Source organism: Zootoca vivipara, chromosome 15 (assembly GCF_963506605.1).
Source record: "Zootoca vivipara chromosome 15, rZooViv1.1, whole genome shotgun sequence".
Taxonomy (NCBI): domain Eukaryota; kingdom Metazoa; phylum Chordata; class Lepidosauria; order Squamata; family Lacertidae; genus Zootoca; species Zootoca vivipara.
The window spans coordinates 968826-995932 of record NC_083290.1 but is presented as its reverse complement, the minus strand read 5'-3'; the positions used below and the strand labels follow the sequence as shown (position 1 = coordinate 995932).

Here is a 27107-nt window from a genome sequence, read left to right as displayed (position 1 = left end):
GCCACCAAGACCACATAACACTGGTCTTGAAAGATCTACATTGGCTCCCAGTACGTTTCCGAGCACAATTCAAAGTGTTGGTGCTGACCTTGAAAGCCCTAAATGGCCTCGGTCCAGTATACCTGAAGGAGCGTCTCCACCTCCAATCATTCTGCCGGACACTGAGGTCCAGCGCCGAGGGCCTTCTGGCGGTTCCCTCGTTGCGAGAAGCCAAGTTGCAGGGAACTAGGCAGAGGGCCTTCTCGGTGGTGGCGCCTGCCCTGTGGAACGCCCTCCCAACAGATGTCAAAAAGGAAAACAACTACCAGACTTTTAGGAGACATCTGAAGGCAGCCCTGTTCAGGGAGGCGTTTAATGTTTAATAGATTATTGTGTTTTATTCTTCTGTTGGAAGCCGCCCAGAGTGGCTGGGGAGACCCAGCCAGATGGGCAGGGTATAAATAAATTATTATTATTATTATTATTATTATTATTCCTCTGGTTATCCTGAGCAGGTAGACTGCCTCTGAACCTGGGAGCTCCATGTTGTTTTTAGAAAAAAAAACCCAATACTTATTGTCTTTTATTTTATTTATTTCTTCATTTATTAAATTTGTATATCGCCCTATATCCGTGGATCTCAGGGCAGTTCACAACATAATTTTTTTTAACAAATACAAATGCCAGAAGCATTAAACACTTACCTAGCAGTACATCGAATGCTGTCCGTTCTTTCCATGGACTTCAGACATAATCTACACATTCAACGTTCAAACATAATGCAACCTCTCCACTGAGAAGGTTGAGCGCTTGGGGAAATGCGAAAAAGTTAAAAGATTTTGGGAAATGATCTATAATGAACTGAAAAAGATTCTTAGGTATACTTTCCCCAAAAAACCTGAGGCATTTTTATTAGGACTCATTGGACAAGAGATTGCAAAGGAGGACCATATAATATTTTTGTTTGCGACAACCACGGCTAGGACTTTATTAGCCCAAAAATGGAAAACTCAGGAATTACCAACGATTGAAGAGTGGCAGACAAAAATGATAGATTATGCAGAATTAGCAAGACTGACTAGCAGGATCCGGAACCAGGGGGAAACAAGGTTCCAAAAAGATTGGAGTAAATTTGTGGACTATATGGAAAGGAACTGTAGAAGTTTAAAGACACTTGCAGGACTGAAATAAATCCTATGAATTGACTTTAAATGGATGAAATAAAGGAACTGCGGGATAAGAGCTGAAAAGAAAACCAAATGAGGGGAGGGAGGGAAGTCAAGCTCGGCAGAGCATTGGGAATGAGAGAATTGAGAAGAATTGTTAAAAAGATAATTGTGTGTGGGTATTTGTTTTTTGAATGTTTGTTTTGTTTATTGTCTTTTGTGTGTTTATTTTGGAAAATAAAAAAAGAGAAGCTTGAGCGCTTGGTATAAGGAGGTCTTGATTTTGGTAATTGACATAGTTAAAGAAAGGGGAAATGGAGGCGCTACTTGGCATAGCTGCGGTTCTGCCTCTCGTAACGTCCCTGGCAGCCCCCAACTCTCTCCCTGTGTCCCTATTCCTCCCCCCCCATCTCCTCACCTTGCGCCCCTTCCCTCCAGGTGCTTCAAGGACTTCCAGCTGCAGAGGGCCAACAAGATGGAGCTGCGGAAGCAGCTAGAGGACGTGGGGGTGGCCCGCCGGACAGAGTTCTACTTTGCCCAGGCCCGGTGGCGCCTGACGGAGGAGGATGGACAGCTGGGCATTGCTGAGCTGGAGCTGCAGCGCTTCCTGTACAGCAAGGTGGGGCGGTAGAGTGGGGAGGTGTCCCCCAGAGGTCATCTGTCCCAACGCCCCGCAATGCAGGAATCCACGGAGGAGAGCGGGGGTCACAGCAGATGCTGCCATGGTCAGGATTCACTGTGCTGCCTCATCTCTCTCTCTCTCTCTCTCTCTCTCTCTCCCTCTCTCTCTCTCAGGTGAACAAGTCGGACGACACGGCCGAGCACCTCCTGGAGCTGGGATGGGTCACCATGAACAACCTCCTCCCCAACGCCGTCTACAAGGTGGGGGGCAGAGCCAGCACTCCCCTCCCGGCCCCTTGGGCTCCCCACTGCCCAACCTGGAAGGTGGAAAGGCTTGGGGCCGTTGTGCAGGCTCCGCCAATGAATGCTCTGGGCATGCGCGGAAGTGTCCCCCCCCCCCTGCTTTCCCTATGATGAAAAAGCCTCTTCTTTTGAGTGGGTGGGGTGTAACATTTGTGACTGCGGCCACCTTGCCCTGTCTGCCCCCTGCAGGTGGTCCTCCGCCCTCAGAGCGCTTGTCAGTCCGGGCGCCAGCTGGCCCTGCGGATTTTCAGCAAAGTCCGGCCGCCAGTGGGCGGCATCTCTATCAAAGAGCATTTTGAGGTGAGACGGCGGTGTGCGCGCATGGGAGAGAGAGAGGGGCCATGGGATGCAGGTGGCAGGAGTTAACTCTTTATTCAAAGAAAGCAAGACCGTGCAGGTCTAGTGATCATAGAATCACAGAATTGCAGAGTTGGAAGGGACCCTGAGGGTCATCCAGTCCAACCCCCTGCCATGCAGGCATCACAGCTAAAGTATCCAGGACAGAGGGTCATTCAACCTCTGCTTAAAAACCTCCAAGGATCACTTCCCTATAGGTCTTGCCCCAAGACGTCTCCTTTTCTCTGCTGCTCCAGAGAAGCGGACACGGAGCAATGGATTCAAACTTCAAGAAAGAAGATTCCACCTAAACCTTAGGAAGAACTTCCTGACAGTAAGAGCTGTTCGGCAGTGGAATTTGCTGCCAAGGAGTGTGGTGGAGTCTCCTTCTTTGGAGGTCTTTAAGCAGAGGCTTGACAGCCATCTGTCAGGAATGCTTTGATGGTGTTTCCTGCTTGGCAGGGGGTTGGACTGGATGGCCCTTGTGGTCTCTTCCAACTCTATGATTCTAGGATTCTACGATTCCCAGTTCCTTCCCCAGCAGCCTAAGGCTCTTCTTCCTTGTCTCTCTTTGCTCCTCCCTTTTCATACCTCTTCTGGTTCTGGGGGACCAGAGGGGAAGGGAGCTGGTTGCAGCAAGAGGGAGAGACCCCCTGGCTGCCTCCCCTGCCTGCCTCCTCTCTGTCTCCTGCCCCCCCCCTCCTCTCCAGCCTCTGGTTTTGCACTGCTCTCTGCCCCAGCTCTTCCTGCTCACGAAGCCCTGCTCCTTCTTCAGCTCCTGACACCTCCCCCCCCTCTGCCCCCTCTTCTCCCTCTGACCATTCATCGTCGCCCCGCCTCCAGATCCCTTCGGAGGTTGCTCTGCTGTGTGTCCAGGCAGCCTAGGGACATCATGCGAGGGAGAATGAGGGGGGTGGGAGAGGGGGGCGCAAGGCTCCATGTGTCAGGGCTCCTGACTGCCCCTCCCACCCCGGCCAGGTGAATGTGGTGCCCCTCACCATCCAGCTGACGCACCAGTTTTTCCACCGCATGATGGGCTTCTTCTTCCCGGGACGCAACGTGGAGGAGGAGGAGGTGGGCGACGAAGAGGACAAGTCCAAGCTGGTGACGACAGGTGAGCTCTTCCTGGCCCTCTTCCCACCAGTGCGCTTTTGCCGTCACCTGGCGCTTGCCCAGACACTGGAATAAATTTGTGGCCAGCTCCTGTCGCCGCAGAGGAGGCTGCCTGCCGCACCCCTGAGCGATTCCGTGCTCTCCCTCTGCCCCACCTTCACTGGGGGAGGGACAAGGCTCCATGTGTGCGTGTTACCGTGGGGAGCTGCTGGGAGCGGAACCCCACCCCTGAACCCCTTTCTGCCCCGTACAGGCATGCCAGTGGTGAAGCCCCGGCAGCTCATGGTCTCCGAAGATTCCCTGGGGACGGGGAAGGGCATGGCTCAGGGCCTCAACCGGACGTCGGGGGTCAGGCGCTCCTTCCGCAAAACGCCAGAGGTAACGTGCCCCTCTTGTTTTGTGGGGCGTGGGGTGTGAGAGCACCTGGGGGCAGCAGGCGTTGGTGTTGCCCCAATGTGCTGGTTGCAACTGGACAGCCATGCACAGTGAATTTTATTATTAAAAATAATAATCATCGTTGAGCTGGGTGTGGAGGAGGGTCGTTATGTTGTGTTGTGTTGTGTTATGTTACGTATACGCTGCCCACCTGGCTGGCAGGATGGGACCCCTTGGTTCTTTCTCCCAACACGGGCTCCTTCCTCCCTCCCTATAGTGGAATGGACTCCTTTGGAAGGTAGACTGCTCTCCTCAAGGAGGCTCACTTCGCGCCTTCATTACGCACCTTTAGGAGCCAGGCGAAAATGTTCCTTTTCAACCAGGCCAATTTGGCTAATAATAATAATAATAATAATAATAATTTATTATTTATAGCCCGCCCATCTGGCCGGGTTCCCCCCGCCACTCTGGGCGGCTTCCAACAAAATATTAAAATACAGAAATCCATCAAACATTAAAAGCTTCCCTAAACAGGGCTGCCTTGAGATGCCTTCTAAAGGTCTGGTAGTTGTTATTCTCTTTGACCTCTGGTGCGAGGGCATTCCACAGGGTGGGTGCCACTACCGAGAAGGCCCTCTGCCTGGTTCCCTGTAACTTGGCTTCTTGCAGTGAGGGAACCGCCAGAAGGCCCTCGGTGCTGGACCTCAGTGTCCGGGCAGAATGATGGGGGTGGAGACGCTCCTGCAGGTATCCTGGACCAAGGCCGTTTAGGGCTTTAAAGGTCAACACCAACACTTTGAATTGTGCTCGGAAACGTACTGGGAGCCAATGTAGGTCTTTTAGGACCGGTGTTATGTGATCTCGGCGGCCATTCCCAGTCACCAGTCTAGCTGCCGCATTCTGGATTAGTTGTAGTTTGCGGGTCACCTTGAAAGGTAGCCCCACGTAGAGCGCATTGCAGTAGTCCAAGCGGGAGATAACTAGAGCATGCACCACATCCAATACCCTTTAAAATGTATTGGGGGGGGGAGATTTTTTGAGTTTTTTCTTCTTTGTTTTATTATATATTCTGTGCTTCAATCTCTTATTTTTATGAGATCTATGGATGAAGGGCAGTATACAAGTTTAATAAATGTAATAATTTAAAAAATAAAGGTGGTGGGCTCTCTTTCCTTGGCGGTTTTTAAGCAGAGGTTGGGCGGCCACCTGCCCGGGAGGAGTCTTTATCTGTGATTCCAATCCTTCAATTCCATGATTCTGTGGTTCTAGTACCCAGTAGACGACATCGACAAGATGAAGGAAAGGGCAGCGATGAATAACTCGTTCATCTACATCAAGATCCCACAAGTGCCGCTCTGCGTGAGCTACAAGGTCAGCCAGCTGTCCTGGGTTTGGGGTTTTGGCGCGGAAGGGGTGGCCATGAATGCAGCACGGCTTTTCCTTACCGTCGTGGTCACTATGACATCATGTGGCAGAGAGTTCCATAGGTTAGCCATGAGCTGCGTGAAGAACTCCCTTCTCTCTGTCCCCAAATGGGATGCTATGGCACCCTGGGCGATGCCCACACAACCTCTAGGATCCGGCTTGTGTCTGCCGCCGCCTTAACCCCACCCAGATCCTTCAGGTATTTGGGCGCCCCCGTTTCCTGGGACTAGGGTGCAGGGAGCGTGGGGGGGGGGGAGGAGGAGAAGGACGTCCCTGCCCCCCCCCCGGGACATGGCCTGACCTGCTGCTTCTCCACCCTCTTCCCCAGGGGGAGAAGAACAGTGTGGACTGGGGCGAACTCAACCTGGTGCTGCCCTGCCTGGAATACCACAACAACACCTGGACATGGCTGGACTTTGCCATGGCGGTGAAGCGGGACAGCCGCAAGGCCTTGGTGGCCCAGGTAGGGTGGGTGCTGGCGGGGGAGTGGGGAAGGGGCATGGGATGGGCCAAAGACTGCAAGGGGGGGGGTAGATTCTGGTTCACCTTCTGCCTGCCAGGCCTGTGCTCGAAAGATTGTCAGGGCTTAGGAAGGAGCCTTACAATAGTAGTAGCCTCCGGTGGCCTTCTAGGAACGGAGGACTCGGCCTTCTGCTGAGTTCCTCTAGCCACCAGTATTGCATACACTGTCCGGCAGCAGCTCTCTTAGGGTTTATAAGACCATAATAATAATAATAATTTTTATTTATAGCCCGCCCTTCCCAGTCAAGACCGGGCTCAGGGCGGCTAACAACAAATAACATCAACACAAATATAAAAGAAACAATTCAGTTAAAACACAGATTAATACAATGTTAAAATTCAATGTTACGAATAAGATAAAACCATTATGAAATAAAACCTTAGGGGAGGGTAACCGTGGGGTCAGACTGCGTCAGTCCGAAGGCCAAACGAAACAGCTCTGTCTTGCAGGCCCTACGAAAAGATGACAAATCCCGCAGGGCCCTAGTCTCCTGGGACAGAGCGTTCCACCAGGTCGGGGCCAGTCCTGAGAAGGCCCTGGTCCTGGTCGAGGCCAGCCTAGCCACCTTGTGACTCGGGATCTCCAGTATGTTATTATTTGTGGACCTTAATGTCCTCTGTGGGTCATAGGTACGAGGGTCCTAAGCCACATAAGGCTTTAAAGGTCAAAACCAGCACCTTGAACCTGATCCTGTACTCCACCGGGAGCCAGTGCAGTTGGTAAAGCACTGGATGAATGTGATCCCGCGGCCGGGACCCCGTAAGGAGCCTCGCCGCGGCATTCTGCACCCGCTGGAGTTTCTGGGTCAGTTTCATAAGAACAGCCTGGTTGCTGGATCAGGCTGATCTAGGCCAGCGTCATGTCCTCATAGTGGCCAAACACCCCATAGAACCTAGGAATCCAGATCGACTGCCTCTGGAGCTGGAGGCTCTCCATAAAAGCACCCGAAGAGCCCTTGCAGCCATATTTTATCAGCAGTCTCAAGTGTCAGCAGGTGGGCGGGACAAGCCACCTGCCACACCCCCTGACACCATTATGCCAGGTGATTGGCAGGCACATCGTCCCACCCCACCTATGATTGTAGAGTTGGAAGGAACCCCAAGGGTCATGTAGCCTGACCCCCTGCAACGCAGGAAGTGCAGCTAAAAGATCAGGGGGTTGTAGGGCTGGGAGGGACCCCAAGGGTCATTTAGTCCAACCCCCTGCAATAACCGGGAATCAAAGTTGGCCAGCCAGCAGCAGCAGCATAGGGGACAGACCCCAAAGTTCACCCCACACCTTCTTTTAAAGAGCAGAGCAGACAAGCGCCCCCCCCCTTTCCTCTCGTGCCCCTTTTTTTTGCAGGTCATCAAGGAGAAGCTTCGTCTCAAGCCGGCCACGGGCGGCAACGATTCCCGGGGCAAGCAAGAGGGCAAGCTGGAGGGCCACATTCAGCAGCAGGAGGAGGATGAAAAGGCCCGGCTCCTCATTGGCCTGAGCGTCGGAGAAAAGGTCCCCGGGAAGAAGTCCATTTTCAGCAGGCGCAAGTGAGGCCTCTGCACCGCTGCCCCGCTGGCCGGGGAGAAGAGAGAAGGTGGCAAGGGAGGGCACCTCTGCCACGAGGGACCAAATTCCCTGCGGCACATGGGATGTACAGGCGCCCAGCGAGTCCGGCCACAGCCAGGGACCCAGCCCTCCAGATGCCTTGTGGCCGGAGTGTCACCCCGCAGGAGCTGGGGGCCTGGCGCCACGGGACGATGACCAGGGCTGCTTGCGCTGGCCTTGGCGTGATTGCTGGGTGAGGGGGCGCCCTGCTGTCCGCCCGCTGCTCTATGCATTGTTTGTTGGGAAACGGGAGGGGAACAGAGTTTAAATAAGAGAGTTTATCATTTGGAGCTGGGTGTGTGTTTGTCTTTACTCTCTCTCTGGGCTGCCAGCAGGGGAATCGGGGGCCCTTCCTCAGCTGCACTGCGCCACCTTCCTTTTGCAGGGCCCTGCTGCTTCTGAGCATTGCAGGGGGTTGGACTAGATGAACCTTGGGGTCTCTTCCAACTCTTCTCTCAAATTATTCCGGCTGGCAGGGCTCGAATTTGGGCTTTCACCAAAGCTATTGATCCCAGACCAGGCGGGCTCTACACTGCTACTCTCTGGGGCCCTTGAAATATCACTGGCATTTCCCACAGGGACTCGTTTCAAAACTGGCCTCTATCCTCACACTCCCAGCTTGAATGGGATGCAGCTGTAACACTTACAGAGAGGAGACCTATTGAAATTCACAGCGATGGCTCACTTTGGCCTGTTAAATCCAGCGGACCGGAGTTGAACTTATTTGGAGTTGAACTTAGTCCTGGGGAGCCTAGTATCAAACCTAGGGGCCATAATCTTTTCTGGGCGATGTGTCAGAGGCCAGACTGGCAGCAACCTAGTGGTAGGCGGGGTCACAGGCCAGAAAGGGTGATGCAACAAATGCAAGTTGTCCAGAAGAGGGCAACCAAAAGGGCCAAAGGCCTGGAAACGATGCCTTATGAGGAACGGCTTAGGGAGCTGGGCATGTTTAGCCTGGAGAAGAGAAGGTTAAGGGGTGATATGATAGCCATGTTCAAATATATGAAAGGATGTCATATGGAGGAGGGAGAAAGGTTGTTTTCTGCTGCTCCAGAGAAGCGGACACGGAGCAATGGATTCAAACTTCAAGAAAGAAGATTTTACCTAAACATGAGAAAGAACTTCCTGACAGTAAGAGCTGTTCGGCAGTGGAATCTGCTACCAAGGAGTGTGGTGGAGTCTCCTTCTTTGGAGGTCTCTAAGCAGAGGCTTGACAGGCATATGTCAAGAATGCTTTGATGGTGTTTCCTGCTTGGCAGGGGGTTGGACTGGATGGCCCTTGTGGTCTCTTCCAACTCTATGATTCTATGATTCTACATTTTACCTTTAGACAGCAGGCTAGTCTTTGCGCGCACACACAAACGCAGTACCTGTCTTCCATCCCAGGCAGGCAGGAGTCATTAACGGAGTTTAAGGACAAATTCCAGGCAGGCAGAAACGCTTGAGGAGGGTGTGGAATGAGGCCAACAAAGCAGGTGACCGTGGGCGACTTCCAGGGGACTCGATAGAAAGGCCTGGCAGACATTAAGATGAGGAATTATTTTGGGTTCAGGCCCAGTGGGTTGCCCTCATATGGAAAGCTGCTCTTAAAATCTTTCACTCCTGCTCACAGCAGCATTTTGGGAAGACAAACATCCATCGAAGGATCATTGGAACACAGAATGTTAAAAGCAGAGGCGGACAGGCAAGCGGCACCCAGAGCCAAATGCGTGAAAGTTCCTCTCTGCTGAGCAAAGCTTGATTTTAAGAACCCCCCCCCCCACAGCCATGGAAGCACCCTTTGCATTGCGGGGGGGTTGGACTAGATGGCCCTGTGGGTTCCCTCCAACTCTACGATTCTGACTCGCTCTGGTACATTATTTCATTAAGATGATACACCACTGGAATGTTAAAAACACACACACAAAACCTCAAAGTGGTGCATAAACGAAAAATAATTATCCAGAAAAATAACCATATTTTACAACTTCTGAAAAGTTGAAATAACCATAGACCATTTTTTAACATCTTGGTTAGCTTTCTTAAACAAAAGTGTTTTCAGCAGGTGCCCAAAAAAAGTACAGTGAAGGTGCCTGCCTCGTGTCAAGAGGCAGGGAGTTCCAAAGTCAAGGTGCTGCTGTGCCAGAAGACCAGGTTCTTACAAACGCAGAATAGGTATTATGTGACCCCTGTAGCCAATTTTGCCAATGAGAGGAGTCGAGTGGGCACATGGGTAAATTTCAGAAGAGCTTGCTAAAGGCCAAGTTAGAGCGCTGATCCATCCAGCTCAGTATTGTCTGCACTGACTGGCAGCAATGGCTCTTCAGGGTCAAGCCCAGCCCTTTCTGGGGACTGAACCTAGGAGGAAAACTGGCCAGTCCCCCTTGGCTAATCAGCCCACCTCTTCAGACGCAAGGAGTATGTGGTCTGCAGAAAAGGGGCACCCTAAGCCACTCCATCCCACTCTGGGCTTGCACCCCACCTATTGCTATTCCCACCTGGGACCCTCTTAAGAAAGTTGAAGAGGCTAATAATACCAGGACCTCTTTTGCGGCACTGGAAAAACATTTAAGGAGAGCTCTATGTCTGGTGGAAGACTAAAAAAATGCATGGTAATCCAGGGTCTCATCTGCCCCGAAAGATGCTCTGGGTACCAGTCCCTGGGAGGGAGAGGTCCCAGGTGTGCTTGATGCATTATGCAGGAGGGGGTGGGGCTCGGCCCTCCTGAGACCAATCAGATCCCTTCCCTGGGACAAGGGCCCGCTCCATCGACGTGCATAATAAGAGCCTCAGGGCTCAGGCGGGGCTCTATTTTGCATAAAGGGCGTGGCCTGTATAATGAAGATAATAATGGGGGCGGGGTGGAATAAAATATATACGGGGGCGGAGAATAAGGATTTGAGGGTGGGCAACCCGAAATACTCATCCGGGAGCATGTTACCATGCGCGGTTTGCATAATAATAAAGTCGGGGGTGGATCTGTTCTGCGCGAGGGGCGGGGCTTGCAGGGCGAGGGCGGGGCTGCGTTTTGCACCGTGAGAAGCGCAGTTCTTGCGTTTTGCATAAGGGGCGTGGCTTGGATAATAAGGAGGCGGCTGGAGCGGATTTGTTTTTGCATGAGGGGCGGGGCTGCGTGTTGCAACCCGAGGAGGGCAGGGCTCGTGTTTTGCATGAGGGGAGTGGCTTGAATAATGATAGGACGGTTGGGGCGACACGTTTTGCATGAGGGGCGTGACTTAGAAGGCCGGCCGCGTTTTGCAATGCTAAGGAGGGCGGGGCTTGCGGTTTTCCTACGGGGCGTGGCTTGGACGGCTGGGCGGGGCCAGGGGGTCTCTGCTGCGCGATCCGGCTTAGCGGCGCTGCTTACGTAAGGCGGCTTAGCGCGGGGCTGGCCATGGGGCGGATGGGCTAAAGGGCCGAAGGCAGCAGCGGGGCGATCATGGGAGTGGCGGGGAGCAGCGGCAGCGCCAGCCCCGATGAGGACCGGGCGCCCCCGGAGCAGCAGGCGCCGGCCGCCGGGATGCTCAAGGTAAGGCTCCCTGCCGGAGCGAGAGAGAGAGATCCTCTGGGCACGTGCAGAGCGCCTCCTAGAGGCCCTCGCCTGGGCCTCTCCCCCGAGAGCCCTGCGAGGTGGGCTGCCTGCGTGGACGTCCCTATCCGCCCTCTTTCTCCAAGGAGCTCAAGGCGGAGCACGTGGCTCCCCCTCCTCGCCCCATGATCCCCACGACAGCCCTGCAAGGGAGGCGAGGCAGCGGCAGGAGCTGCTTCGGGAAAAGTCAGCTTGCCCAGGAATAAAGGAGCCTGCTGCCGGGGGGGGGGGATGGGGGCGGGGCGCAGAGAGTTCGGGGCGGGGGAAGCAACCCCTTGTAGCCTCCCCCCCCCATTTCTCCTTCCTTCCCTCCCACCTATTATTTGCTGCCTGAAATGTAATATAGGCTCCGCCGCTGTCTCAGGACTATACCGCCTCATTCTGCCAGAGGATGCTCCACATTCCTTCATCTTCCTCAAGACAAGTAAAATAAAAAAATTCCTTCAGTAGCACCTTAAAGACCAACTAAGTTTTTATTTTGGTATGAGCTTTCGTGTGCATGCACACTTCTGAAGAAGTATCTGAAGAAGTGTGCATGCACACGAAAGCTCATACCAAAATAAAAACTTAGTTGGTCTTTAAGGTGCTACTGAAGGAATTTTTTTATTTTACTTCGATCCAGACCAACACGGCTACCTACCTGTAACCATTCCTCAAGACAGCGATCCCCAAAAGAAATATTAGGAACCCACCAGCCTCTGGCTTTGTAGCACTACTGCAGTAGTCCCCAAATTGGGGGGGGGAGACACACAATAAATTCACCCCAGTGCCCTCTACCCTATAAAAAGCATCGTGCAACCCACTATTCTGGACAAGGCTTTTGTTCAGCGACTGCAGATTTATTCAAAATCCAAATGTATTCAATGGATGAACTTGATCTAGTGCAGGCATCCCCAAACTTCGGCCCTCCAGATGTTTTGGACTACAATTCCCATCTTTCCCGACCACTGGTCCTGTTAGCTAGGGATCATGGGAGTTGTAGGCCAAAACATCTGGAGGGCTGCAGTTTGGGGATGCCTGATTTAGTGAGACCGGCTTTTCAAAGTCTGGGAATAGGGTTGCCGCCACCCCCCAGTTGGGGAACTGCTGCTCTAAGGGTGGTGTTGCGGATAAATTAAATTCTACCAATTTGGGGCCTAAATTGGATCTACAGCATCTCGTTTTAGAGGGAATTTGTGTGTAGTTTCAGCTTTAGCTCCAGCTCCAGCACTTCTGGAAGGAGACAGGCTTGGCTACCGTTTGCCCAGGCTGGACTGCTGTAGTTCATTCTCTGTGGGGTTGCCTTGGGAGACTGTTTTGGGAACAGCACCGGGCACAAACAGCTGCAGCCCCTCCTGAAAAGGAGACCTTGAGACTCCATTCTTAGTCAAAGTGTAATGGACTCCAGTTTGCCTCTGAAAGGTTTTGATTTGTTTTTCCTAAACTGGTTACCATGTTAAAGGGAACCGTTTGGGACCAGGGTATTTTATGAGCTGCCTTCTCCCATGAAGTATGAAGATCTTCTTTGTCTTAGAAACAGCAAATGGACATTATGGGGCAGGGTATTCTCAGAAACTCTTCCCCCCATTGCTGGGATTCCCCTCTGCCCCGCTTGCTGTGAATTAATCAGTTCAGTACATTTATATCCCGCCTTCCCACCAAAGAGATTGTGGTCATTGTCTTTGCACCCTGCCACTTCCGTGTTTTCGGAAGGGTAGTTCGGGAACACAAGGACCTTTGCTCCAGCCTCCCCATTATTATCTACACTGACTGGCAGCAACCTTCCATGGTCCCAGGGGGTGGGAGTCTCTCCCCGTCCTTCCTGGACAGGCCACCAGGATTGAACCTGGGGCCTTCTGCAAGCATAGCAGGTGTCCTACCCCTGTCCTGTGTGTATCTTAAAAGCATTCCTTCTATAAAGCTCATACTGTACTTGAATGTCAATCTATTTATTTTTCTTTTACATACAATTTACATTGTCATAAAGCGAAATACAGGCACGCAGGAAACCTCAAAGGGGCTCCAAGAAGCCCTCAGAATTATCTGTGCCGTTTGGATTGTTGTTTTTGTCATAGAATCCTAGAACTGTGGAGGTGGAAGGGACCCCAAGGGCCATCTAGTCCAACCCCCTGCAGTGCAGGAATCCCAGCTTTTCATATAAGAAGGCACTGTTGGATCAGGCCAAAAAGTGCCCATCTAATCCAGCGTCCTGTTCTCACTGATAGCCATCTCCTCCATGAATTTGTCCAATCCTCTTTTAAAGCCATCTAAGTTGGTGGCCATCTCTGCCTCCAGTGGCAGGGAGTTCCAGAGTTTAACTAGGCACTGCGTGGAGCAGGGCTTTCTCCTACGGTACCTGTCATAAATCTTCTGGCATTCAGCTCCAATAAGTTCCTTGCTATTGCTATTGCTATTACTAAAGCCTGTCCCTTTTGCCTGCTCCTTACTTTCCTTGGGGCCTCGCCCCACGCCCGTCCTCCTCCGCAGGGACATGGTGCCAGCTTCATGTCGGACGCCTCCTGGGCACGGGGCTGGAAGAACCTCCTCTCCAGCTTTGGTGGCACCCTTCTGGGCCTGGAGCGAGCCTTGGCGGGCAGGAACCCGCTGAAGCGAGAGTCGGGGTCTGTGGTGGAGAAGCTGCCCCAGCTGGCGAAGGAGGGGGCTGAGAGGACCCTGCCCCAGTGCATCTCCCTCTTCTTGCCTGAATTCCCAGTCCAGCCTCCAATGGGGCAACGCCAGCTGAAGGTCAGTGCCCTTCGAAGTTGGGGAAATTAAAGCGAGTCTCAGGAAGCAGATTTGGGGGGAATGATTATTTTGCAATTATATCCCACCTTTTCCCCTCGAAGATGCTCAAGGCGCTGTATGTAGTCGTTCCCCCCACTCCTCATTCAATCCCCACCACAACCCTGCGAGGTAGGCGAGGCTGAGAGGCAGCAACTGGCTCACACCAGTGAGCTTCATGGCCAAGTGGGGGGTGGATCCGAACCCTGGTTTCTCCCAGGCCCTAGTCCAGCTTTCTAACCATTTCACCAGCCTGCCTCTCGCTGGTACGCACACCGGGGACGGCAGAGGTGGCTCGTTCCCCCTTGGAGCACTGGAAGCTGCCGTATCCTGACTCAACCCATTGGCCCACCCAGCCCAGCGCTGTCAGCCTGACAGGCAGCCATTCTTCAGGCGCTCTACCACTGAGAGCAGTGGCCCTTCCCTTAAAAACATAGCAAATTTCTAGTTCTCATGGTTCCGAATGGAGGCCTGGTTTAAATAGGGATGGTGGAAGCTGCTTTAGGCAGACTATTGACCTATCTAGATAACCAAAGACCCATTTATACCTGAAGGAACATCTCCACCCCCATCGTTCTGTCCAGACACTGAGGTCCAGCTCCGAGGAGGGCCTTCTGGCGGTTCCCTCGTTGTGAGAAGCGAAGTTACAGGGAACCAGGCAGAGGGCCTTCTTGGTAGTGGCGCCTGCCCTGTGGAATGCCCTCCCATCAGATGTCAAAGAAATAAACAACTATCTGACGTTTAGAAGACATCTGAAGGCAGCCCTGTTTAGGGAAATTTTTAATAACTGATGTTTTAATGTATTTGTAATGTTTTGTTGAAAGCTGCCCAGAGTGGCTGGCGAAACCCAGCCAGATGGGCGGGGTATAAATAATAATAATAATAAGGTAAAGGTAAAGGGACCCCTGACCATTAGGTCCAGTCGTGACCGACTCTGGGGTTGCGCGCTCATCTCGCATTATTGGCCGAGGGAGCCGGCGTATAGCTTCCAGGTCATGTGGCCAGCATGACAAAGCCGCTTCTGGCATACCAGAGCAGCACATGGAAACGCCGTTTACCTTCCCGCTGTAGCGGTTCCTATTTATCTACTTGCACTTTGACGTGCTTTTGAACTGCTAGGTTGGCAGGAGCTGGGACCAAGCAACGGGAGCTCACCCCGTCACAGGGATTCGAACCGCCGACCTTCTGATCAGCAAGCCCTAGGCTCAGTGGTTTAACCACAGCGCCACCTGTTATTATTATTATTATTTAGTAAGGAACATAGGAAAGTGCCTTATTCTGAGGTCAGATCTTGATCAGGGACCCAGGTGGCGCTGTGGGTTAAACCACTGAGCCTAGGGCTTGCTGATCAGAAGGTCGGCGGTTCGAATCCCTGTGATGGGGTGAGCTCCCGTTGCTCGGTCCCAGCTCCTGCCAACCTAGCAGTTCGAAAGCACATCAAAAAGTGCAAGTAGATAAATAGGGACCGCTCCGGCGGGAAGGTAAACGGCGTTTCTGTGTGCTGCTCTGGTTCGCCAGAAGCGGCTTAGTCATGCTGGCCACATGACCCGGAAGCTGTCTGCGGACAAACGCCGGCTCCCTTGACCTATAGAGCGAGATGAGCGCCGCAAACCCCAGAGTCGGACACGACTGGACCTGATGGTCAGGGGCCCCTTTACCTTTAAGGAACATAGGAAAGCGCCTTATTTTGAGGTCAGATCTTGATCAGTGTTGTCTGCCCTGACTGGCAGCAATGGGGAGAGAAGCTGGGGATCCTGGGTCTCGAACCTGGGATCTGCATGCATGGCTGGTGGTCTGCCCCTGAAGCCCTGTCCCTCTTCATCCTTACAGATCCTGGGCTTTGTGGCCAAGGGGTCCTTTGGGACAGTGTTGAAGGTCTTAGACTGCGGACAAGAGAAGGTCTTTGCGGTCAAGGTGAGTGCCCTGCCTGTGCCCCAAGACCCCCAGCCAGCCCTCTGCCTCCCTTTCTTGCTCAAAGTCCTCTTTCCTTCCAGGTGCTCCCCAAAGTGGAGGTTCTCCGCCGAGACAGCCTCAAGCAGTGCAAGGAGGAGGTCAGCATTCAGGTGGGTCCTGAGCTCTGGGGGGGTGCAAATATCTTGTCCCATGGGGATAGGTGGGGTGTTTTTTCGGGGGGGAGGGTCCTGGACTGCTGGGGATGCCCTGCAAGACTTGAGATTCAAGGCCTTTGTTCCTTTATTCAATTTATTGCAGTGGTTCCCAACAGGTGGTCCGTGGACCCCCAGGGGTCCGCGAGCTATGCCAGAGGGTTCCGCAAGATGCTAAAAAATATATTAAATATATTTCGTATGATAACAGATTTTTTGTTTTGGCCGCTTCCTGCATGAGCAGAGTCTAGCGCAAAACTAGAATTAGATAGAGGCAGTAGTTCTGCTGTATGCCGTTAGGTGGCGCTTTACAAACACTACTGTTTTGCAAAGAGGCAGCGTGCGCATTCTACTAACGCTCACCTCCCCAAGATGCTTTGCGCGCGTCGGCTTCATTTGTGCGCTACTGCGCAGGTACCCTGTCTTCTCCATTCCCCTCCCTCCTCCCTGGCGCGCGCTGCCTCTTTGCAAAACAGTCGTGTTTGTAAACAAAGCGTTGTTTTTCGCGGAAGCTACAGTTTGCGTAGTTAAAAATGGACCGTTGGTTAAAAAGTGGTTCATTAAAATGACAAAGGCCTACAGATGAAGAGGTTTCAAGTTTGGAACCTAATATTTCAGAAATAATGGACTCAAAGGACAGATTTAACTCATCTCATTAAGAACTGAAAATTAAAACTAACTGTATACTGATGGAGTACTCTGTTGTAACTGTAAAAAACGTATAAATATAAAAAGACTCTTAATTTGGCTCTCACTTTTTAATTTTAGGATTAGGAATTAATGGGGGTCCTTGTCACAATAGCGGCTCGATGAGGGGCCCTTGAGAAAATTTTGTTGGGAACCGCTGATTTATTGTATTTCTATGCTGCTTGCAAACAATAACATAGCGGCAACATCACGGGACGTCACAAACGCAGCATAAATCAAACAGTACAATAAGCAAATCACCGGTAAAACGATTAGTCTGCATTTAGCAATATTCCGTCCAAACCAATGCACTGTATGTACATCAAACATTCATTTCTCCTGATATGGAAAAAGAGAACAAGTTGAATTTTATTAACAAGGCGCCCAAACACAGGTGGTCACTAAACAGTTACGTACAAACACAATGTATGCATAAGAATTATAAATAAAAACACAAAATATGTAAATGGTAAATAAATGTAAGTAAAACATACATTAAAAATCCCAGAATCTTAAAATTGCAAGGGAGTCCATGTGACCTTGTCTAAGTTGAGCAGCCTTCACTGCGAATTTAGCTGTGTTGAATATTGGGTGTTTAATGTTTGGGTACCATTGGACGCAATTTTGAATCAAGATGGAAGACTTAGCCTTTCAAGATTGCTCTGATTTTTACCAAATTTGTGTGTGCGTGACTATATTTATATCAGACCCTCCAAGTGTCCCTATTTTCCAGGGACAGCCCCGGATTTACAGAAGACGTCCCAGTTTCTGGTTTGATCCCGGAATGTCCCACTTTTCCTTAGGACGTCCCTATTTTCATTGCAGAAATATTGGAGGATAGGGAGTTACGTGACCCCCAGTTTTAGAAAACATCTGAAGGCAGCCCTGTATAAGGAAGGTTTCTTTTAAATGTTTATTGTTCTATTATGTTTTTTATATGTTGGAAGTCACCCAGAATGGCTGGGGCAACCCAGTCAGATGGGTGGGGTATAAATAATATCATTATAATTATTATGGAATACGACGTCTCTGTTTTCATCAGAGAAATGTTTGAAGCTATATTATATATATTTTTGATGGTGGAGAGATGCACTGTTGAGCATCATTTTGAATCGAAATGCCGAGGGTGCATTCCAAGACCACACTCCGAAGACCAAATCTCTCTCTGTGTGTGTCCATTATCTATACGTGTGTGTTTCATTTTTAGTGAAAGATAGATGGGCCTTTGGGTGCCTTTTTGAATCGAGACGAAAGTCCGAACCTTTCAAGAGGGCACTTACTTTCACCAAATTTGTGTTTGTGTGCATTTATACCATAGTAGTGACAATGGACTGATGTTTATTTGTCGTGAATCGATTTCGGTCGTTTGCCATCTCCCGCTGCACTGTTTACCCCTATCAAAGATGTTGATTTGTCTTCCCAATCCAATAAGCCCCTCCGCCGCCACCCTCTCTCCCCCCCAAAGCCCCCCCCCCCACTGGGCTCCCTTCTTCACTCCCCTTTTCTCTTGTTCCCCAGAAGCAGGTCAGCCATCCTTTTGTGCATTGCCTGGGAGACAGCTGGCAAGGCCGTAGCCACCTCTTTATTAGTGAGTGACCATCTGCCCTGCGGGGCTCGGCTAGAGTAGAGATCTGCCCCCCCCCACCGCCCTTCTCCCCCCCACCCTGTGCCCCCCCCACCCTCGTGCGTGTCCAGCCATGTGCCGCTGAGCCTTTGCCCACACATGTGACTCCTTGTTTACTCTTCCCGGAGCGCGTTCTGCTTCTCCCCGGCCATTCTCGTTCGAAATAGGAATTGGCCGGCTCTCACGGCGCCCGCGTGTGCAAGGATCAGGGGCTACTCCCCTCTCTCTCCTTCCCCGCTTCCCACCAACACACCGTTAAAAAAATAAAATAAATTTATTTGTTAACAAAAAAAGAGAGTGCAAAAAAAAGGAAAGAAGGGAAAGACTAAAAAAAAAACCCAGACCATTAAGCGTCACAGCCCGGGAGAGCAAAAGGGCAAAGATACAGGGATAATAAAGTATTAACTCGTGCAAAGATTCCCTTAGCAAATAATATTATTTGCAGTGGGGATCGTTAAAGGCATTACTATTTCAAATAATATGATCCACAAAGGGACTATTTTAGTAATACTTTACTAAAATAGGTGAGCTGCCCGGTATCTTTGTAAAAACAAAAGTATTCTCCACCTGTGAGCTATTGTTATTGTTATTGCAAAAAAAGGGTTCTGGGTGCCCTTAAATGAGCCAGACATTTGCATATACTGATGGCACTAAATGACCACGTGCCTCAATATTTGTATAAGAAAATACCATATTTATGTGAATCTAATGCGCCATCAAATCTAATGTGCACCCTAATTTTTGCAGCGTAATTTGGCCAAAAAACTGCACATTACATTTGAGTAAATCTGGTACTCTAAAACAATGCCATACACAACAACCCTGTGAGGTGGACCACCGCTGTCTCTCTCTGTCTCTCTTCCTGACCTCGGGTCCCCCTCTCCTCTGTCCCCCCCTTGAGCCCCACCTGGACCCTGAATTTCCTTCTGCCTTCACACCTGGACAGCAGGTGGCTGCTTTCAAGGCTGTGTGCACGGCGTCCAGCACATCTTCCCTCGCTCCGAAGTATCCTGGGAACTTTAGTTTACCCCTCGCGGTGCTACGATTCCCTGCACCCTGAACAAACGAGAGTTCCCGGGCTTCTTTGGGAGGAAGCCACCTGACGCATCGTACATTTAAAGCACACGGCTTTCCCCAAACCATCCTGGGAACTGTTGTTGCTTAAGGGTGCCGGGAACTGTAGCACAGCAAGTGGGTAAACAACAGTTCCCAGGATATTTTGGAAGCGGGGTGCGTGCTTTAAATGTGCTTTTGAGATACTGGGCATATGCGCCTGAGGAAAAGGACATGCACTGCATGTGTAAAAGGCGCAAAGTGGGGTTAGCAAGCTCTGTTCAGACGCTAAATAACACCCCCCCCTCTTTTTCCCACCCCCTCTTATCTCTCTCTGCCCACCTGCTGCAACACCAGTGTGCACATATTGCAGCACTGGGGATCTGTACACCCTTTGGAAGTCGGTGGGGCGTTTTGCCGAAGCCGTCATCCGCCTCTTTGCTACGGAGTTGGTCCTGGTGCTTGGTAAGGGAGTGCTGTGGGTTTGGGAACGGGACGGGGGGTCAGTCTAGATGATGCCCTGAGTCCCTTCTAATTTTGGGGGTCCTGTACAGAGTGAGGGTTGAACTCTTTTCACCTCCATCGTTCTGCCCGGACACTGAGGTCCAGCACTAAGGGCCTTCTGGCGGTTCCCTCGCTGCGAGAAGCCAAGTTGCAGGGAACTAGGCAGAGGGCCTTCTCAGTGGTGGCGCCTGCCCTGTGGAATGCCCTCCCAACAGATGTCAAAGAGGAAAACAACTACCAGACTTTTAGAAGACATCTGAAGGCAGCCCTGTTCAGGGAGGCTTTTAATGTTTAATAGATTATTGTGTTTTATTTTACTGTTGGAAGCCGCCCAGAGTGGCTGGGGAAACCCAGCCAGATGGGCGGGGTATAAATAATAAATTATTATTATTATTATTATTATTATTATTATTATTATTATTATTAACAGATGATTCCATTGCTGGTCAGAGGAATCTCTTTGTAAGACAATTGCCGGAGCTGGCCACATCAGCTCCCCAAACGATGATCCAGGTTGCAAGAGGGTTCCTCCGGGCTAATGGGTGGGCCCTTCCTCCAAGCCAGGCACCCCCAAACTGCGGCCCTCCAGATGTTTTGGCCTACAACTCCCATGATCCCTAGCTAACAGGACCAGTGGTCGGGGAAGATGGGAATTGTAGTCCAAAACATCTGGAGGGCTGAAGTTTGGGGATGCCTGCTCCAAGCCTATGGTTTTTTTTTTGGAGTGTGTGAGCTCAGTTGGGAGGAGGAGATACAGAAATCCGCTTGCTCTGTGCTGGATCCAAACCTTCGACCGCTGGAGAAGCAATATCTCTTGGGGTGCTCCTGCTGTGAGCCCCTCCACCTCTTGCTCAGCTTGCATATATGCACAAATAAGACCAGGGACCCTCGAGGCATCGCAGTCTCCCCTATCCCTCATTCCAAGGAAATCCTACTGGAATCTTTCTCCGCTGGGGGATTGGGGTGGGGTGTGGAATAGGAGAGACTTCACCCAGGCCACCGCTGGCCTCTTTGCCCCACACCAATGGGGCAAGCCCTAGAGATTTAAGAAAATGAGAAGGGGGTAGGACTAATTTGAGCCTGTGTCCTGCCTCTGCTTGACTTTTTGTGAGTCGTTTAAAAGGGGGGGGGAGGCTTCTGAGCTGGTGCAGAGTTCTTCATATGCTTTGGAGCAATCACAGCAAATAATAATAATAATAATAATTTTTGCCACGGATGGAAAATAAAATTGGAATGACGCTTCCTTCTCCTAGGCTACCTCCACAATCTGGGCATCGTCCACCGGGATGTCAAGGTACAAGAGACACCCCTTCCCCCCCTCCTAAGTGGGACTTTCGTTGTGGGGGGGGGGAAGGCAGGTTGACCATTACCTCACAGAATATCGGAAGCTGCCTTATCCCCATTAAGATCATGGGTCCGTGATCTAGCTCAGTATTGTCTTCACTGACTGGCAGCTGTCGTTCTCCAGGGTGTCAGAGGTGGGGTGGGGGGTCTCTCTCCCAGCCCTGCTGAGAGATGCCTTTGGGGGGGGGCTTTTCACTGCAAGGGCCTCCCACTCCCCACTCCAACCCCAAACCCTGGGATTTTCCCTTGCACTTGGCGAAACCTTGGTCTGAATTCGAGTGCCGCCAGAGGGGAGGGCACCTTCACAACCTCACCGGGCTGCTCTCTTCTCTTTACAGATGGAAAATATTCTTCTGGATGAACAAGGTGTGTCCCGCTTGGGCTGGCAGGGGAGGGGGAGGGACTGAGTTCCGGAATGTCCTGCAGAGAGACAACATATTATTCTTACCTAAATAGATTTGCCTTTTGATGTTGCTTTAATTCTACAAGAATTTAATTCCTTTTTTATTGGTTATCTTTCATGTATGTTTTTTTTGTGGAAGCTGCCCTGAGTTTGTCGGGGCGGGGGAGGGGCAGGAAGGAAAGGCAGGTGGTAATAATAATAATAATAATAATAATAATAATAATAATAATAGCCCCCCCCCAAATCCTGTGCCAGACACAAATGAATGCCAGCGAGGTGACCCCTCGAATGAATTTCCTGCCTATTGTGACCATTGTAACCCACGGGACTAGATGTTGTTTGGTTTGTAAATTTCATTTTAATTGCTTCTCTTTCTTTTGTTATTCTATTTTAGTACATCCTGTAGAATTTAAAACTGTAACTCCATAAAGGACAATGTGAGAAATAAAAGTAGTTAAAATGCAATTAAAAGTCGACACGCACATCCAGTGTGATGGGTGCTCAACCTCCCGTCTTCAAACCCCCCCAAAATCCGCAGACACTTCCACCTGAGTGGCTCAGTGGTTAGAGTGCGGGACTAACACTTGGGAGATCAGGGTTCAAATCCCGACTCAGCCATGTCTGGGCGTCTCTTAGCTTGGCCTACCTCACAGGGTTGCTGTGGGGGAATAACCATTTGTGCCAAAGGTTCCCCAGTTAGGGGGGTGCTGCAGAGCTCCTGTTTTTCAAAAGTCAAGCCACGGACCCCCTACTTTTGATATCTCTGCCGTCGTCGTTTTTGTTATGTAAATGGTGCCACGGCCCTGGGAACTCCTGGTGCAGGACACCCTGAGCTCTGAGGAAGAAAAGGTGGGATGTAGTTGCAAAAAATAGAAATAACTAGGTCCCAACCAGAGAGGAATGGCAAACCAAGCTGATGGATGCTGCCGAAATGGCAGAAAGCTCGGGAACCAAGAAGACAAAAACTTTAGGAATGGGGGAAATTTATCATTTATTTAGGAGACCACTGTAAGCAGATGGAAGCACTAGCAGGATTTTAATAACACCTGTCATGTAACAATCACTACGGACAATAGGGACAGATACAAAATATGGATTATGAAACAATATTCGAAATGGTTCACGTGGAGGGGAGGGTGGGAAGGCTGGAGATGGAGAGAAATCTCCAAATATTTACTTGGCATTGTTCTAACTCTATAAATAAAGTCGTTTTCCAATTGTGTGGGTCTCCCTCCAGGCTGTAATGCCCTATTCCTCCCCCCCTCTCTCTTCCCCTGCAGGTCACCTGAAGTTGACTGACTTTGGCCTCTCCCGCCACCTGCCCTGGGGCGAGAGAGCCTACACCATCTGTGGGACCCTCCAGTACATGGGTACAGGCGGTCAAGGAGGCGAAGGGGGCCGGGCAGCCAGGTGCAGTGGAAAACTGGGGCGGGGGCTGTCCTGGCAAGGCTCAATATCTCCTCCCCTCCTCTTTCTTTGCAGCCCCGGAGGTCTTGAGTGGCGGGCCGTATGCCCACGCGGCAGACTGGTGGTCCATGGGGGTCCTGCTCTATGCCTTGGCCACTGGGAAGGTAAGGCCGTGAAGTAGCTCGGCGAGAGAGACCCCACTGCATGTTCCCTGTCTCCTGTGAAGGTAGACTGCCTCTGGAGATGGAGGTTCCATTAAGAACATAAGGAGAGCCTGGGGCTGGATCAGGCCCAGCGTCCTGTTCTCACAGGGGCCAAATGCCTCAGAGAGACTAGGAACCGCGATAGACTGCCTCTAGACATGGAGGTTCCATCAGAGGAGCCCGTTGCTGGATCCTACCTAGCCCAGCATCCCTGTTCTCACAGGGGCCAAAAATATGCCCCAATGGGAAGCTGACAAGCAGGATCCGAGCAGAAAAGCGTTCTCCCCGCCTGCGGTTTCCGGCAACTGGGATTGAGAAGCCTTTTTGCTAGAAGCCATCAGTAGCTCCTCTCCTCCAGGAATTCCTCCCGTCCTCCTTTAAAGCCAGCCAAGACTGTGGCCCTCACCGCCTCCTGCAGCAGTGAGTTCCATGGATCAACTGTTCTAGCAGTGAAATTCTCTTTGTGGGTAGCAAAGGAGGGCGACTTGCTGGGCAGGTATCCTAGGGGAACTCTGCATTTCTGCATGGACAACATGCAAGGAGGCAGAGAGAAATCCAGCTCTCCCACGTTCCTTTCAGTTCCCGGTGGCCCCCGAGAAAGACCACGTCAGCATGCTGGAGAGCGTCAAACGCTACAACTACATCATCCCAGGCACCCTCAGCCTGGGCCTCCGCCTTCTTCTCAGCGAGGTGAGCTGCGGGTTTTTTTTTCTTAATAGTAAACTTTGGGCAAATCTAAAATATGATATTGCACGGACCATAAACTTGGACAGTTCAAGTGTTGCACGTGGTCAAAGGGTTCAGTCACTTACTTACTCCGGTCTAATTCCTGCATTTCAGGGGGTGGGGCTAGATGACCGTTGGGGGGCCCTTCTGATTCTGTGATTCCCACTTCGGAAACCTTTAACGTGGATCTGAGCCGGCCTTCACCAACCCAGTTGTTTTGGGCCACATGCTGCCAGTTGGCGCAATGATACTGAGCAGGGTGGATGCGACTCAGTGCAAGGCACTTTTTAAAACCAGCCCTTCATTTGAGATCATAAGGACTAGGATCTTATGGGCATAAGCAGTGCTTTTTTCTAAAAAAAAAATAAAAATGTTTAGGGATACTCTCATTTTCCTACTCCTCTTGAAGTATTGCCCCTCAATGAGGCCAAACTTAGATTCACAGCCACTCTGGGCACAAAAATATAAACAGAGTCCTACGTCTGGATCAAGCCCAAGTCTATTCCAGCCTCCTGTTCTCACAGTGGCCAGGTGCCCCTAAGGACATGGGGGTTGAGATAGACTGCCTCTGCAGCTGGAGGCTCCATAAGCCGAGCCTGGCTGGGAGGAGATGGGGCCAATGTGGGTCCCACCTAGTCCAGCCTCCTGCTCTCACAGTGGCCAGCCAGACACCCCCCAGGGAAGCCCCCCAGCAGGGATTCCCAGCAGTGGGCAGAGCACTGTTCTTCCCAGGTAGGGCTGGTTCCCTGCCCCAGAGAGTTGCTGCTGGCCAGTGTAGACATTAATTTTATGACTATTAAGCACAATATCTTTCCGTCCCCCCACACCTTTAACAGGCCATAGACTATCTAATGGCCTAAGGCTTGGGTAAAGAAGAATGTTTTGGCCCATTTCCTCATGATGATGGTGGTGCCAGGTGAGTTTCTCGGGAGGGAGCAGGCCCCAGACAGAGAGCCACCACCAATAAGGCCCTTGCCCCGTAGAGAAGGGCCACAGGCTCCAGGGCGGTTCATATGGGGAGAGGTGGTCCTGAGCCGCGTCATTCTGCACTTGGTGGGCAAACAGTCTGTGCCAGGGGGCTTCTGCCATCTCCTCTGACCGCCGCCCGCTCTCTCCATCCAGCTCCTGTGCCAGGACCCCCACCGGCGCCTTCGCTACCTCCACCACTTCCGTGGCCACCTCTTTTTCCGCGGGATGACCTTCGACGCCGAGATGCTTCGGAAGCGGCCGGTGGATGTTGTGCTGGACCTGCGGAACCCCCGGGAAACCCCCCTGGACTCGGCCGCCGCCTTTTCGGATTTTGACTGTGACCTCGTGGCGCCCTCGAGCCAGCCGTGGCCGGGCTGAATGGCCCCCTCCCATCCTCCTGGGGGGCAGCAGTTCTTCTCAAGAGGCCCAAAGCAGCCACCCTCGGGTGACCCCCGAGAATCACTGTGAGACCTTCTCAGGAAATGCTTCTTCCAGGCAGCTCTTTGGGCGAACGAAGCCGCCAGCGATCTCAGGAAGCCGGGCCGAAAAAGCACCGGCCCCTCTCTGGCAGGGAGGCTGGACCCCCGCCTTGCCAGCCACCCCACCCCCCACCTACTGAATTCTCCCACTATGCAAGTCCGCCACCCGGAGATCGAGGGTGACAAGTGGGGCAAATTTTCCAGCGTTGGTCAGGAGCGCAGAATGGCAAAGCTGGCTGCCTGCAACTTCCTGTTTGTTCAAGAGTCCTGTGGGATCCGGAAGCTTGCCTCTTCCCCCCACCAACACTTACCCTGAGCTCAACTGGTCTAACAGGAGGCTAATAATCGTAGATAGATCTATTCCTTCGCTATGCAAGAGGCAGACGGGCCGTGATGGGCTTGTTTGCCCTTCCTCTTCAGGTTGCGCTCTCAGCTGTGCCAACCCCTTTCCCCCTGGGAGAATAGATTCTGGCCTAGTTTCTCTCCGTTCAAGAAGAGGAACCTTCTCATCCACCCTGGTTCCTAACCTCCTTCCTCTCCCCCCTCCCCTCCCTGTGCTTTTTCTGAAACAAGCAATAAATCTGTCTTTTATGGGTCTCTGCGGCTGGGTGGAGAGTTCTCGTCTTTTGTGCAGCCCGCATTGCGGCACACCTGGCGATGGAAGGTTACGGTAGCAACGGAGGGTTATAATAGATCTCAATTCCGAGAAGGCTGTGCCCTTTTTATTCCCCCACCCCCAATTTCTCTCCAGAGTTGCTGCTCAGCCCTTTACCTCCCAAAGGAGCCCAAAGTGGGAAACGCACAAGCAAGAAAAGGCAGATTCACTTATTTGGAGTGTTTCTACAACCCCCCCCCCCAAAAAAAGGCATCCAGGGCAGCTTACGTATTGTTAGGGTCGGCATAGGTCTGGAATTTCCAGGAACCTTGTCTGGGCTGGGATCCTATTAATGTGTGGATGTATGGAAACTTAAAATAAGCTTCCCCCCCCCAGTTTTTTTGCAGAAAAGCTCAAACCCCCCCCCCAAAGAAAAACACCTTTGCCTAGTAAAGCTAAACAACTTTTCTGAAATATGGCAACCCTAGATTAACTGGTTATTTTTTATTTTATTCTTAAATGATATATTTATTTAAATATATTATATTTATATTTAAATATATTCATGGGGTCACGAAGAGTCGGACACGACTAAACGACAGCAACAAATATATTTATTGACAATTTTTCAACATACAAATATACGCAACGTTCTTTGTTCCAGTAAAAGAAAATCAAATACTGGAAAAAGAAAAAAGGGGGGGATAGAAAATAGAAGAAAATACAAAAGCATAAAAAAGAAGAAAGAAAGAAAACATCTTATTTCAAACCCTTATTAATAACTTCGACTTCCCCGTCCCTCCTTTCCCGAGTCTAATTTTTACCCAATTTAAGCAGCTCTCTGGTTATACCCCGCCCATTAATTGATCATAATTGATTGATTGATTATATCCCGCACATCTTGGCTGGGTTTTCCCAGTCATTCCGGGCGGCTTCCAGCACATTATAAAAGCACCATAAAAAGTCAAACACCCACAACTTTCAGATGTCTTCTGAAAGTTGTGTCCTCCTTCAGCTCCTTGACATCCGACGGGAGCGCGTTCCCCAGGGAGGGAATTGTTCTCTCTTGTTTTTCGATTATACATTTTGAAAATGAAAGTAATCCTTATTATTTATTATTTTTCATGCAAATCGATTTGCATTTGGACAAGAGCCGAATCAGCTTGGCTGGGAAATATATTGCGCCCAGCACAATATATATATATAGAGGCACGAAATCTTCTTCCGCTTGAAACCGTTTGCAGAAAGAAAGGCG

General features: G+C 51.1%; 2 protein-coding genes across 2 annotated transcripts in view; both read left to right on the top strand.

Annotated features, from left to right (window-relative positions):
- BLTP2 (bridge-like lipid transfer protein family member 2) overlaps positions 1-7712 on the top strand; it is a 46809-nt gene extending 39097 nt beyond the window's left edge. Inside the window, exons 32-39 of the mRNA XM_060268627.1 lie at positions 1584-1764; positions 1941-2027; positions 2259-2369; positions 3384-3519; positions 3772-3896; positions 5163-5264; positions 5647-5781; positions 7186-7712. Of these exons, the coding sequence (XP_060124610.1) occupies positions 1584-1764; positions 1941-2027; positions 2259-2369; positions 3384-3519; positions 3772-3896; positions 5163-5264; positions 5647-5781; positions 7186-7371 (1063 nt within the window). The 3' untranslated portion in view covers positions 7372-7712. The remainder of the gene's footprint in view (positions 1-1583; positions 1765-1940; positions 2028-2258; positions 2370-3383; positions 3520-3771; positions 3897-5162; positions 5265-5646; positions 5782-7185) is intronic.
- A 3145-nt stretch (positions 7713-10857) lies between these two features.
- RSKR (ribosomal protein S6 kinase related) lies at positions 10858-25974 on the top strand. The gene is made up of 12 exons (XM_060268374.1): positions 10858-10933; positions 13460-13717; positions 15584-15667; positions 15748-15816; positions 18064-18133; positions 19580-19687; positions 20980-21020; positions 21409-21436; positions 22754-22843; positions 22956-23044; positions 23663-23773; positions 24932-25974. Exons 1-12 carry the CDS (start codon positions 10925-10927, stop codon positions 25154-25156), a joined length of 1182 nt encoding a protein of 393 aa, XP_060124357.1. The 5' UTR covers positions 10858-10924; the 3' UTR covers positions 25157-25974.
- Positions 25975-27107: the final 1133 nt, after the last annotated feature.

Bases quoted from the DNA above. Each gene is read 5' to 3' on its own strand.
- RSKR (XM_060268374.1), top strand. The intron at 13,718-15,583 runs GTCAGTGCCCTT...TCATCCTTACAG, and splicing joins TGGGGCAACGCCAGCTGAAG to ATCCTGGGCTTTGTGGCCAA. The intron at 19,688-20,979 runs GTAAGGGAGTGC...TCCTTCTCCTAG, and splicing joins GGAGTTGGTCCTGGTGCTTG to GCTACCTCCACAATCTGGGC.